Source organism: Vespa crabro, chromosome 9 (genome assembly GCF_910589235.1).
Source record: "Vespa crabro chromosome 9, iyVesCrab1.2, whole genome shotgun sequence".
Lineage (NCBI taxonomy): Eukaryota > Metazoa > Arthropoda > Insecta > Hymenoptera > Vespidae > Vespa > Vespa crabro.
Genome location: NC_060963.1, coordinates 7,228,793 through 7,241,954, shown reverse-complemented (window position 1 = coordinate 7,241,954; position 13,162 = coordinate 7,228,793). Strand labels below are relative to the sequence as shown.

Here is a 13,162-nt window from a genome sequence, read left to right as displayed (position 1 = left end):
TTCTTTGCCACTTCCATTGTCAAGGAAACGACTCGACTCTCTGACTGGTTTCTATGGTAATGACTCGTAAAAATTTGTCGTTAATCTATGTCAGTATTTTATTGTTATTTTCACAAACCGTTGTTAATACCTCAAAGGTTACACGATACGAATGATAGAAACATAATTCTATGATACGAAGATGATCAAAAGAAGTACGGAAATGGCGTAGACAGTGTGGTTAACGTTTATCGTTCCACGTTCGCCGCTCGGTTAAAACCACCGATCAAATAATGGACGTTTATGTCAGGACGATCGATTGAACCTGGAGTGAGAGAGAGGAGAGGAGGAAGAGAGAGAGAAAGAGAGACAGAGGGAGAAAGAGGGTGAAAAAGAGAGAAAGAGAAAGAGAAAGAGAGAGAGAGAGAAAAGGGAAAGAGAAAGAGCAAGAAACAAAGGTGAAAAAGCGGAAAGAGGGGAAAAACGAGGGAAAGATAAATAGAAAGGGATGCGGAGGGTGAAACGCAGGTGGACCCTTTTACGCCAGTAATTAGTCACTTCTTTTTTCTTCGAGCGTGCTATGACGGCTACAATTACAGATGAATACGTGATAAATATCAAGTATTAGATATTCAACTTATCTCAACCACAATATCTACATTTCCTTCCATTAACAAGCCCGCTCCTTTGACAATGTTTCCCTTATGATCGGTAATATTTGCTTCCGTGACGCGCAAATGTTTCCTTGTTTATAAAGAAATACATTGTACTTTTCTTCTTTGATCCGTTTTTCCAATGTGAGTTCTAACTGAGGTTGAGTAGATCCGAGGAACGCGTTGATTATCTAAATGATCGTAAGAAAAAGCTGTACTTTAAAAAGTGATTTTGGGTGTAAAAGAAAAGTAAATAAAAAATAAAGAAATACGTAATAGAAGCTAATGCAGTAACTTGATGAATATTTTTTCTGAAAAGATGTTCTTTTTTCTTTTAGCATCCTCTAGAATTTTGAGATATTCGATACTAGAATCCTTGATTTTCTGTATGTAGCTTGGAAAATCCAAATCCGAATATTCGGAAAAGGGAAAACTATTTACATCGAAATCGTTCGTATTCTCGGATAACTGATATTCGGGCATCCGTAAATCCAAAAAGGAAGTAACGGGTTTAGTTGGCCGTTTGAAGACGGTACATAGAAGGGGTAGATTGGATTAGGCCGATGCGAAAAATCAAAAGGAAATGGATGGAAATGGAAAACGAAGTTCGACGGAGCACGTCGAGGAAGAAAAAGAGAAGAATAGAACAGAGAGAGAGAGAGAGAGAGAGAGAGAGAGAGAGAGAGAGAGAGAGAGGATGGAAGGGAGGGAGGGAGAGAGAGAGAGAAAAAAAGAAATTGGGAAGAAGAAGAAATACCTACAAAAAGAGAGAACGATACTACTTACTTTATTTTCCAGACCATTGGTCAATAACGAAAAGACCGCGATGTCCCTGATCACGTGGTCGTTTTTCAAGTCGATTCCCATAAGGACAGCAAGCATACACTTTTTGCTTTCCGTGAACTTCTCGACAGCTCGTAGAGTACCCTCCAAGGTGAGGAAATCCTGAGAATAGGTAAAGTATTTCGTACATCAGCGTGGAAAATCTGGAATTCGTTCATCTCCATTGGCATTCAACGGGCAAGAGAGTTTCGTTGAGAATAAGAGGGGTGACATCGATTTCGCTCGCACCCTCTCGATGGATTACGCATCGGGCTTGTTCGCGAGTGCCGATCTTAACGAACCCCATTCCAAACTTCCAAACTAAACGATGTAAATCAAACTTTCTTATCCTGAATAGGGATGGGGTTTAAAGACGACGAGTGTTTCGATCCTATTCAAATATTTTGCTTATTCCTTCGAAAGTAATTTTAAGTTCGACTGACGTATCAACTATTTGTCAATAACGGCCTAACACAGTTATTCATTATTTTTTTCATTTCGAATATAAAATATTTCGTTTTCTCCATTTTTACACTTACCTTGATTAATATCGGAAGACCGATAAATGGTACACCACTTTCAAATTTCAAATCTCTGAGTATGAGATCATCGGGTGTTAATTCACTGATGTCCGTTTTTGCCGCAAGTAGTCCCTGATAGACTTGGTTTCTATCGGAATCGAGGGACGAGATTCTCTCGAGAGTTTCCATAATTTCGCGATCGAGAGCTGCGGTACGATTTGCTTCTTTTGAGAAGTTGCAAGTATCCAATAATATAGGACCTAATCAAATCAAATCACATAGAAATTTTTAGTTAATTTTTAAAGTGATTTTCTAACTACCCGTTACTACTATAGTAGTAGTAGTAGTAATCGAAGTAGTAGTAGTAGTAGTAATCGTAGTAGTAGTAGTAGTAGTAGTAGTAGTAATAGTAGTAGTAGTAGTAGTAGTAGTAGTAGTAGTAGTAGTAGTAGTAGTAGTAGTAGTAGTAGTAGTAGTAGTAGTAGTAATAGTAATAGTAATAGTAATAGTAGTAGTAGTAGTAATAGTAGTAGTAGTAGTAGTAGTAGTAGTAGTTGTAGTAGTAGTAGTAATAGTAATAGTAGTAATAGTAGTAGTAGTTGTAGTAGTAGTAGTAATAGTAATAGTAGTAATAGTAGTAGTAGTAGTAGTAGTAGTAGTAGTAGTAGTAGTAGTAGTAGTAGTAGTATTTCAGAGTGGCGTTCGTTGTACTCGAACGAGGCGAGGCCGCATGTTTAATCCTTCGGCATTAGCGCGAAAACGGGGGAAAGCAGGTAGGTTTTCCCTAATGGCTTTATAAAATATGTAACTTGTGAAATTCTGTATTCCTTTCGGTTCGCGTCCACTTGTTCAACGTTCTTTCCCTTCCAAAGGATGATATAATTCAATGTTTTAAAAAATATACAAAGAAGAAAAGGAAAAAGAAAAGAAAAGAAAAATTGAAGACGGGGCAGAAGAAAAAGAAGAAAAAGAAGAAGAAAGAGTTCGATAGAAGCATCAATAATTTTTCGTTCGATCCACCAGGAAGACTTTCGAGTCCCTCAGGATCGTCGATTTTCAAGGAAAATGGACGAGTAGAGGAAGTAGGAGGAGAAATGTAGGAAGGTAAAGGGAGGCTAGGCTCTGAAGGTATACGATGGAAGGAGGAAAAACTTGCCTCGTAAGAAGTTTGCCAGCCACGCGTCGACGGCTTCGGGATGTTTGATGAGAAGGTTGCGCGCGACGAGAGTGGCGCAGCTGCCGACCGCCTCTAAGTGAATCGTTTTCCCATGCCAGGGCCAGGATACGTCCTGAGAACGGTGATCGATAATCTCGACGACTGAGTTGACCAACGTCCTATCTTCGTTCGCCAGGACATGATGATCCACGAGTACAACTTCTACTTTATTTTCCCTACTTTCCGTTAGAATGTTCAAATCTATCTGATCCCTATGGACATAAATCGAATCGATCAGATATACTTTGGTAAAAGAAACTTCCTACATCGATCTAAAAGAGGAAAAGAATGAAGATTAATAACTTTTGTCAAATTCGAGATGGTATTTGTAACAATGGGTCAAATTGTACGTCATTTATTCCTCACTTTAAATCAGTTTGGATCGTTTGTTTCATGACATCGAGGTCCATTTTCATCAAAGTAACATGTACGAAAGTAACTATCTACTCGTATGAGAGAAAGAGAGAGAGAGAGAGAGAGAGAGAGAGAGAGAGACATACGAATTAACGATTATCGTGAACTATATAAGCTTCTTCATTGTATTAAACCGATCGTGAGCTTATTTCTTTACTATTCATGACGCGATATTAACTCTCTTAGTTCTATATGTATGTACGTACGTAAAAAGAATTGTATTTACGCGAAACAAGTATTTGTCATGACTTTATGGCGTAGATTACAAAATAAATAGACTCTCCGTAAAGTAGGGAAAATGAACGCGAATTCTCTTACCTAAATGTCAAAAGTTCTTCTGAAATTCCATGATGGCGGAAATAATAAATGACTTCGGTTTTAATTCGAAACTCTTTCTTGATAACATTTAAAATCGGTATAATTGCAACACTTTCTTCTTTTTCATTTTTTTTATTTTCATTCAAATATTCACAAAATCCTTGAGCCAAAGCGCAGACTGCTGAATCTAAGTCGCAAGTTTGATTTCCAAGGACAATACGGATCGTATAGTATTCAGATAATTTCTTCTAAACGAGATAATAAATCGATATTAGATAATTATGATAATTTGAATAATAAATTCAAATTATGGTATTTGTATAATATATAAAAAATATATTATTATATATTGAAATCATATTTTGTTGTTACGTTTTCTATTACACGTCATAGTTTATATTCCTTTTAAAAAAAAATTTCGATATAATTCAAATGTACTTTAGAATTCAATCAAATTGAGCATCAATCGAAAATTATCTCTTACTTACGCCACCAGAGGTTAGCAACGACTTAAGAACAAATAGTTTTTGTATTGCATCGATTAATATAATAATCGTCTCGTAAAATAAATATAAAATGACATATTTGTATTTATCTTTCGTAAATATTTCTTTAAATAATAAAAGATAATATTGTAAAAGCTGTTGTTACTTACTAGAGCTGTTTTTGATGCGGTAAGAAACGTTTCCATAATTTTGTGTTATTTCTTACTGTTAGAAGATTAAAGAAATTTAATAAATGTTTCTTATGAATCTTTAAATAAAAATGAAATTATTTAAATAACAGTAACTATAATAAATAAATTATAATACAGAGCTGTACATAATATAAGTCACAAGATTACAAATCTATGTGTAACACGTAAAAGTAGACATAACCTATATGACATGATAGTCTTTTTGATTACGTTAACTATTTTATATTAATTTAGGAAGATGAAACAATTTGTTTGCGTTTCATCAATACGAATAATATATATATATATATATATAATTTTTTAAAATATATATTTTTATAAGTCCACAATTTTTTTCTTTTTTCGACATTTATATGATACGATCTATATTACCGACAAGTTGACTAAAGAATCTGATAGTAAATTAAAAACGTAATGTCAACGCCATCTGATGTTAAATTTAAATTATGTAATATATTTTGTACGATTTCATTCAATTGTTTATTTTAATGTTTTTTTTTTCTTATAAATTATTATTAAATAATGATTAGTTAGCTCGAGGATTATATCGAAAAAATAATAATATTTATTGATATAATCAAGAGAGAGAGAAAGAAAAAGAGAGAGAGAGAGAGAGAGAGAGAGAGAGAGAGAGAAAGAAAGAAGAGAGTATCTTCACTTTGGAATATAATTTCTTTATCGAATGAAGAAATACTAGATGGTTAATTGTAGGTATAGTAGCTTCTCGCAAATACTCTTATTCATTATTATTAATACATAAAGTTAATACGGACATTATTATACTAGTTTTACGATACAAAGACATTCTCTAGTGGTACTATGTAAAGCATAGATCTACGCAGTCTATTCACGGAAATAATGATATCGTAGTTTAATTTTTTTTAAATAATTTACGATTTGCACATTATTATGTAAATTTATAGATGTTTTGTTAGATGTCTTTTGAATGATTCTGCGGGTAGAGGTAAGAGAAACTTAGCAACTTGTTGCTCTTTTCAATGTTGCCTTATGTTTGTATTTGTGTAGTATCTTTTATTTTTCATCTGTCTTAATATATAATTTACAAACTTACTTAACGCACGTATAAATCTAAAAATATAGATATTTATGTTGAGCATAAACAGAAAACGTATAAAATAACAGGAGATTTAGCTCGTCTTTGTGCTTTTGTAAATTATCGCTTGGACGGCCGTCATTGTACGTAGTACATTGTACATCGTAGATATTACTATACACTCTCTCTCAGTATTTAAAAAAAAATCTTCATTTCAATTCCCATTCTCTTGGGAGATAACACAAACGCGGAATTAAATTCCTGTATACTGTGTTGTCCATTATCAATAATAGTACAACGCTGTAATAATTTTCGATCTATTTTTAACAGATCTGTCGTCTTAATTATTTCGAATAAAATGATTTTCTTTAAAATGGAAGACATCGGTGTCTTTCTTGTATCTCTCGAATATAATAATTTTTATTCAAGATTTATCATTCCTAATGTTCGAAGTTTCAGTAAACACGAATACTTATCCAGAAGAAAAGAATAAAGAAAAAAAAAAAAAGAAAAAAAAGAAAAAGAAGAAAAATAATTTTCTTTCTCTCTCATTCTAGAATTTTTACGGGATTTACTGAGAAGAAAATATAGTTTTGGTCGGTCGCATAACACAGACACAAAGGTTCTTTTTGTGGTCGAACACAAAAGGACCCTTAATGGTTCCTCTCTCAGGAGCAAAGGGAAAAAAGAAGGCAGCATTCGTCGAGGGTCGGAATATTTTTAGATGCGAGCAGGAGCAGGTAGTACTAAAAGTGGGATTCAAGTAGTTTCGACACCGTATTGCACCTGCTACCATCGTGGCAACAGTGGCACAGGTTCTACCGTGACCACGAAATTTGCATTACCCCTTCTCCGAAATTTACGAGAGACAAAGCACTTTGGCTTATTGTCTTTTATTTTTATTTCTTTCTTCTTCTTTTTTCTTTTTCTCCATTTTATTCCTTTTCACTATTTACTATTCAATTCTTCATATATTTTCTACAAGACGATCAGTACTATATCCCAAATATTTAGTCGATTAATGTAAAATGAATGATAAGTAGTACACTCGTACAAAAGGCACATTTTCGTTATTCCGATAATAGTTTCACTTCTTATCATCCAATTTACTTGCTAAAAGACTGTGTATTTTCAAAAACCATATCAATATATCTTTTTTTAACTTTTAAATGTTTGACTAACGTAAAAAGGCACGCTTCGGCAATACTTTTTTAAATCTTTTTAGATGATGCTGATAAAATCCAAATCGTATGGGCACCGCGACTAGAGATATAACTTCGCTGGCACATAATAATAATGGTCGTTAAAGTTGTATGTGTTCTCAAAGGAACACGTCGTATATGTACAGTTGGAAAATATATGTAAAGTACGGAAGACGTAGGATGTAGATAATTGTTTGATCTTCAATTACTTTCGAATTATTTTTTTCGTTGGAGAACGTTCGATAGAATTGGTATAATACAATAATTTTCTATCGACGCATGATATCGGCGATTGTGAATCCTTGCCTGGTAGGTGCAGGCCTGGGTGGTGGAGGTGGCTGTGGAGTGGGTGCTCTTGGGGGCCTTTCAATTTCTTCTTCGCGTTCTCTTTCACGATCTCTTTCTCTGTTTTGTTTCATTTCCCGTTCTCTTTCACGTTCTCGTTCCTGAAGTTCTAAGAAAACTCTCGATGGACCTGGTGAACCGAGTCTTCGACGATACGACGAGAGTATCAGAGGAGGAGGTGGTGGCAAAGGTGCTGGAGGATTTTGCGTATTGGAATGAGTTGAACTACTGCTGGTTATCGTGGAAGGTTTTACGGTAGGCAAGAGATCTCTTCTGATCTGTAATTGAGGCCTCTGTCGAAGCGGAGGAGCTGGTACCGGAGTTGGTGCTGATGCTGTCGATGGAGTCGGTGCTGATGTTGGTGCAGAAACAGGTGCTGATGTTGATGCTGGAGGTGGTGGTGGTGGTGGGCCTGGTATCGATTGGGCTTGAGTTTGATAACCAGAAGTACTCGCCGACGTGCTTGCTAGCGACGAATTCGTCGAAGAAGACGAGGGAATGGATGAACCTGATTCCGGACCACAATCTTCTTCTGGACTATCATCGTCCCTAAGTGCCTCTTCCAAAGCCTCTGGAGGAACGTCACCAACCGCATGAGTCAGTGCATGCCTTCTGAGGTCACAATTCCTACGGAAAACTTTTCCGCAGGACGTACATTCGTATGGTTTGTGATCCGTATGTGTCAAAAGATGAGTCTTTAGGTTACTGCGTTGATTGAAACTTCTCGCGCATACTGGACACTTATGTGGCGATTCCTCCATATGAAGAATCTTATGCACAGCCAAAGTGCGACTTTGACAGAAACCTTTGCCACACTCACCACATTTGAACGGTTTCTCTTTGCTATGGATATACCTGAAATGTGCGATACTTCGTAATATCAAATTGTTTTTATTAAATTGATTATTTTTCGTATATTAGACTAAAATCGATTAATCTACCTGTGATCTCGAAGATGATCCTGCCGTCTGAAGGCCTTACCGCAAATATCGCACGAGTACGGTCTCTCATCCGTATGTGTCCTTTCGTGAATGAGAAGATTATAGGATTTCGTGAACTGACGGTTACAAAATTTACATATAAATTGCTTTTTCGGCCTGGATGCTCTGCCGGGAGCTCTCAATAATCTTCGATCGAGATGCTGATGAGCCAATGGTCCACCCGGAGGATAGAGAGCAGAACTACCAGGGAAAGGACCTGCAAAAACTGGGTATCCAGGTGGGGGTTCCAAGAGAGGTGGCGGTGGAAGAAGTAGAGCTCTCGCTGCCAATTCTTTTCTTTTATCGGCCATCATGGCCATAATTTCGTAACTGGACGATCCTTTCCTAGCCACTGATTGTTCGGGACCAACTTCATGATCCGAATTTCCGCTGGTAGACGAAGAAGGTGGTAATCCGGGAAGATGAGGATGCATCTCGCCGGGATAAGGAGCGAGATGCAATCTGGAAGGTACGACGGGTACAAAAGCGGATGATTCCCGATGATGAGGATGACCTAGACCAGTTACTAAGCCATGTCGATGTTGATGGTAAGCCGCAAGGGCACCGGAAGGATCGAATCCTCTAGAGGACGACTGTCCAGAAGAGCCTGAAGAAGATGTCCCTGAAGATGATGGAGCAGATCGCGAAGACGGACCAAGTGGTAGGTCACGACCTCTGCTGGATTCTTCAGAAGCCGTGGCCGAAGCCGGCGTCACGACTAGATCCGTCGGCATATCGAAGACTTCTAAAAAAATATCGTGAAAAGATCACGGTCGTTGATTCGGTACAGTCATAATAGATAATTATCTAGACGATCAGGATTCTGGATATTCAGAAAGAAACGCATTAGGAAGACTACACGAGGTTGAAGTATCGAAGCTCTGTCTTGAATAAATATTCTCTTTTAAGAAAGCTCGAACGGCGATCGTCGATATCACGGGCCAGCACGCGTTTCTCGAACGTGAACTGGTTATCTCGAGCCGAGCACACCTGCTAACATGGCTTCCGCGGGGGCCCAGCGGTCACGGCTGGTCCCAGCGGCCATGTTGGAATCGTGAATGCCCGTAGGACTTGAAAAGTAATAGAGAGACGCCTTCCTAAGCCTTCTTTCATCGATTAATCAAAAATATTCAAGCATGCTTACCGGAAGGAAGATCAAAGGAAAGTTTCCCGAAAGCTTCTTAATCTTCAAAATTCAATATTCGCATTTCACGGCAATTAGAAAGAATTTCACAATTACTCCAAAGAGGAAAGACGATCATTCGTCTTTTCGTTCTCTCTTGTTTACAATGAACTGCCACAACGCACACTATTTCTCTTTCTCTCTCTCTCTCTCTCTCTCTCTCTCTCTTTTTGCCGACACTTTGATCTCGAGAGATTCAAGGCATTCCGTGCACGCGCTCCTTCTCGGTCGATGGCGCGCGCGCGCACGCACACGCACGCACATGCACGTTTGGCTCAGGAAGTAGTACCAACGACTAGCATAGCGTATTTGCTAACGACAGGGAAGACCGCAAAAGGTATTCTATCGGTCGTGACATCGCGGAAAATTTGCGAAGAAGTTTGCGAGACTCTCGCGTATCCGATATATAGATAACGCGATGTTATACATACATACATATATACATATATATATGTGTATGCTATCTATTTATCTCTTTCTTTCACTCCTGTCTCTTGAGTACACGTATCTCACTGTAGTGACGGCGTAGCGCGCGCGGTTTAACTGCGTGTCGGACGCTCTCGGACGCGATCGGCTTACACGGCGCACAGAGAGAGCGCACGCAGCCAAGAAGAAACACGAACACGCAAAAGCAACACACAGGTAAAAGGGAAGCACGGCGTCGGAACGGCGCAACTCGCCTGGGAGTCTTTCCGTTCGGCTGCCGCTGGTAGCGCTGCTGCTGGATGCTGCGCGACCGGACCTCGCCGGCTCCCTTCCTTTTCTCGTGCCGCTCAGAAATAGAGAAAGAGACAGAGTGAGAGATTGAGAACTGGGAGGGGAGCTCACGGTTATCGTACCTACCAGAGCCTGCGACGCGCAGGTTGAACGTAAGAGACTTGGGTAGGACGGTGGTATGTGTGTGAGGCTCAGGTTTGTATTTAGTATTTGGAGTACCCTTAACGTTGAAGATTAAAGATTGGAAATTTTTTTTTAACTTTTAGCCAAGATTATTGATTATTTTCATTATCATTTATTTATATTCAGATCAAAGAGATTTTTCTTTGATTTCGAAATTCTTATTCTTAAAGATTCGATGGAAAAAACTCGATAAAAGTAGGCAAATGTTTGATGTAAAGATGTAATAGTGTACAGCACTGAGGAAGGAGATCATTGGTGGGATGAGGACGAGGGGGTGCGGTCGGTGCACCCCGCCATAAGCCAGAGGCACTTGGAGAGATCGAGTCGCCTTCTCTCCCTCTCTCTTACCTTATCACCCTCCTTCCTCCCTGCCCCTTCGCTACTTCTTTTTTTCCCTTTCCGTCTCTTTCTTCTGGCAGCAGCCGCCGACGCCCAGCCGGTTTTACACCTGAGAACCGATTCATTCTACCTTCTTGGACTGACGCTCCTAGTTCTTCTTAGTTTCCATTTGGAATTACGAGTCAACATGCAAATCATCGCGATCAGCTGCGAACCAAGTTCTTGGAGATTCGACTTTTTTTTTTAAGATGAACTCGAAAATCGATTTCTTTATTTCTTTATCTTTTCCTTGTTTCATTTCTTCATATTTTAAGCAATCGACTTTCGAGTTATTACATTCTATATCGGTAATAAAGACGATAAGATTCTCGTAATCGGGGAAACGCGCCATTTATTGCTTTATGACTCTCCGTGGTTTCTCGGTCTTTTTCCGAAACGAGCGAAACCAATGGCCTGAGACTCTCCTCTCACAGTTGACCGCATCGAAACTTAAACGTGGCAGGTATCTGGTAGGACGAACAAATCAATCGCATGGCCTGTGTTTTCAGTGTGCATCCTCTAGATAAGAAGGGCCTGAGTACATACTCGGTTACATTCTCTCTCTTTCTCTCTGAGGATTGAGTTATCGTGTTGCTCAACGTTTCGGAAGCTTTACGATAATACTTTTGCAAGTTGCTTCTTTTTAAAAACGAAAAAAGACACATGTCTTTCTCGCTTCTTTTTGACTTTTCCTCATGAAAATTTTGGAAAAGCAACAGTCATAAGAAAAATTTTAAAAGATATCCGAGTATTCTCGATATTCGCTATACAAAGTTACGAAGAAGAAGAAGAGAACGATTGGTACAGCATGCAACTGCCTCTGGCGTCGTTTTCTTCGGTGAACTAGTTCCCTCTTCTCTCTTTTTCTCTCTCTCTCTCTTTCACATGGTCGATCCATTCCACCACATCGGAGTGTTACTACTACCATAACGTATCTCGAGGACTACGATCGCCAGCGTCCAGCGAGCAACGTCACCGAGAAGATCACCGTTCAAAGTTGGAGAGAGAGAGAGAGAGAGAGAGAGAGAGAGAGAGAGAGAGAGAGAGAGAGAGAGAGAGAGAGAGAAGAGAAGAGAAGAGAAGAAAAGAGAAGATACAAAAATTTCAACGAGTTCGAATGGGCTAAGATAAACAGCGAAAAGTTAGTTTCGAAAATGTAAAAGAAGAAACTTCTACTACGTTTCGATCGAACTGACTCTAAAAGGACCTGTCCTTAAATTTGTGTGACTCGAAGCACTTTCTTATGCGGTGCGTCGATTTGCCGCACGGTGACTCGTTGGAATCGTCGCTTTATTCCGCTCAGGGAGCCAAAGAGAAGGACATAAAGGCGGGATCCGATTGGAAGGGATGCCAAGCTCCGTGAAAGTTAAGAGGAAGGAGAAGAGAATATGAGAAAATGAAAGAGAGAGAGAGAGAGAGAAAGAGAGAGAGAAGAGAGAGGGAGAAAGAGAGAGAGATGGACCAAGACGGTGTTACTACGTGCACGGGACCCACGAACCGGCCACCGCATACCTGCACGACGCGTAATGAGAACATACCAGCGTCGTTCGGCCTGCTATCTGCTATCAAACGGATACCAACCACGGACCGACTCTATCTGGGGCCCTCAATTCTTCTTACAAAATTATCGAGAACTTGTGGAGTTGATTCTTGTTCTCGGTTTTTTTTTCATTGTCCAAAATGAATGTTTAGATCCTTTTTTGTGTTTGAGACAATGGAATATAGGAGTTAATGGTATCCTATATTCTTTGTTTTACTATTTTACTTATATGTCTTTGTAATACTATCTTTGATTGAGTTAGGAACTAACTTGAAAGGTAGATTGTTATCTGAAATATGTCGACTTAGGTGAACCTTTATAGAAAAGGAAAGAAAAAATTCACGGAATGTAGTTACGTGGCTTAGCAATTCCGGCCGATAATTTCAAATCTAAAACTGGTTCTTATCGGTTTATGGGGATCTATATGCACGGAAGGTTTCTACGAACGATTATAAAGACTCCGTTTGTTAAAACTATACTCGTTTAGAGTCACTTTTCTATTAATAAATTTTACTTTCGTTGATTTTTCATAAGAAGAAAAATGAATGGATATATTGAAAGAGAAATCACCCACCGAACATTATTACTTCCCTGTACGTTCGTTCGCGGTCGATTTCGTCTCAATGGCAGGCGGTCTCTCAAATTTTGTCCACCTCTACGTCGTCGTTCTTATGCTGCCGTGTGTACGCCTTTTCCAAGTCATACACATACTTGCTCGTTTTACAACGTTCGCCACTGGCCGAACACGCGAATGTGGTTTTGCATAATTAGGCTGCCTCGGCGGTCACTCTAATAACACGTGTACGTACCGAGTTCTCGTACAGTCTCCTCACGAACGATTACTTTCTAAAGATTTTTTCAAAGAAACATTTTCTTTTTCTTCTTTATTTTTCCTTTTCCTGTTTTTTTCCAAAAAATCCCACCCTATTTTATCGATCAAATTTACGATTTATGATCAAA

General features: G+C 38.8%; 2 protein-coding genes across 5 annotated transcripts; both read right to left on the bottom strand.

Annotated features, from left to right (window-relative positions):
- Window positions 1-73: 73 nt before the first annotated feature.
- Window positions 74-5,122, bottom strand: LOC124427067 (exopolyphosphatase PRUNE1). Of its 3 annotated transcripts, XM_046969531.1 has the most exons (7): window positions 4,802-5,113; window positions 4,579-4,633; window positions 3,924-4,171; window positions 3,132-3,403; window positions 1,994-2,235; window positions 1,419-1,577; window positions 74-823 (listed from the first exon to the last, which is right to left on the bottom strand). In XM_046969531.1, the coding sequence occupies exons 2-7, from the start codon at window positions 4,612-4,614 to the stop codon at window positions 650-652; spliced, it is 1,131 nt and encodes a 376-aa protein (XP_046825487.1). In that variant the 5' UTR covers window positions 4,615-4,633; window positions 4,802-5,113; the 3' UTR covers window positions 74-649. The 3 variants fall into 3 exon arrangements, 2 of the variants coding, with proteins under 2 accessions (XP_046825487.1, XP_046825485.1); XM_046969529.1 differs by having other exon boundaries at window positions 4,579-5,112; XR_006942864.1 differs by having other exon boundaries at window positions 685-823; window positions 1,419-1,618; window positions 4,579-5,122.
- Window positions 5,123-5,325: 203 nt separating this feature from the next.
- Window positions 5,326-13,095, bottom strand: LOC124427111 (protein bowel). Of its 2 annotated transcripts, none has more exons than XM_046969617.1 (3): window positions 9,346-13,095; window positions 8,163-8,946; window positions 5,326-8,076 (listed from the first exon to the last, which is right to left on the bottom strand). In XM_046969617.1, exons 2-3 carry the CDS (start codon window positions 8,933-8,935, stop codon window positions 7,146-7,148), a joined length of 1,704 nt encoding a protein of 567 aa, XP_046825573.1. In that variant the 5' UTR covers window positions 8,936-8,946; window positions 9,346-13,095; the 3' UTR covers window positions 5,326-7,145. The 2 variants fall into 2 exon arrangements, with proteins under 2 accessions (XP_046825573.1, XP_046825574.1); XM_046969618.1 differs by having other exon boundaries at window positions 8,163-8,943.
- Between the last annotated feature and the right edge of the window lie 67 nt (window positions 13,096-13,162).

Coding starts and splice junctions, on each gene's coding strand:
- LOC124427111 (XM_046969617.1), bottom strand. CDS start 8,935: ATGCCGACGGATCTAGTCGTGACGCCGGCTTCGGCCACGGCTTCTGAA. Junction 8,077..8,162: donor GATCATCTTCGAGATCACAG/GTAGATTAATCG, acceptor CGCACATTTCAG/GTATATCCATAGCAAAGAGA.
- LOC124427067 (XM_046969531.1), bottom strand. CDS start 4,614: ATGGAAACGTTTCTTACCGCATCAAAAACAGCTCTA. Junction 4,172..4,578: donor CCGCATCAAAAACAGCTCTA/GTAAGTAACAAC, acceptor TATCTCGTTTAG/AAGAAATTATCTGAATACTA. Junction 1,578..1,993: donor GTCTTCCGATATTAATCAAG/GTAAGTGTAAAA, acceptor ACCTATTCTCAG/GATTTCCTCACCTTGGAGGG.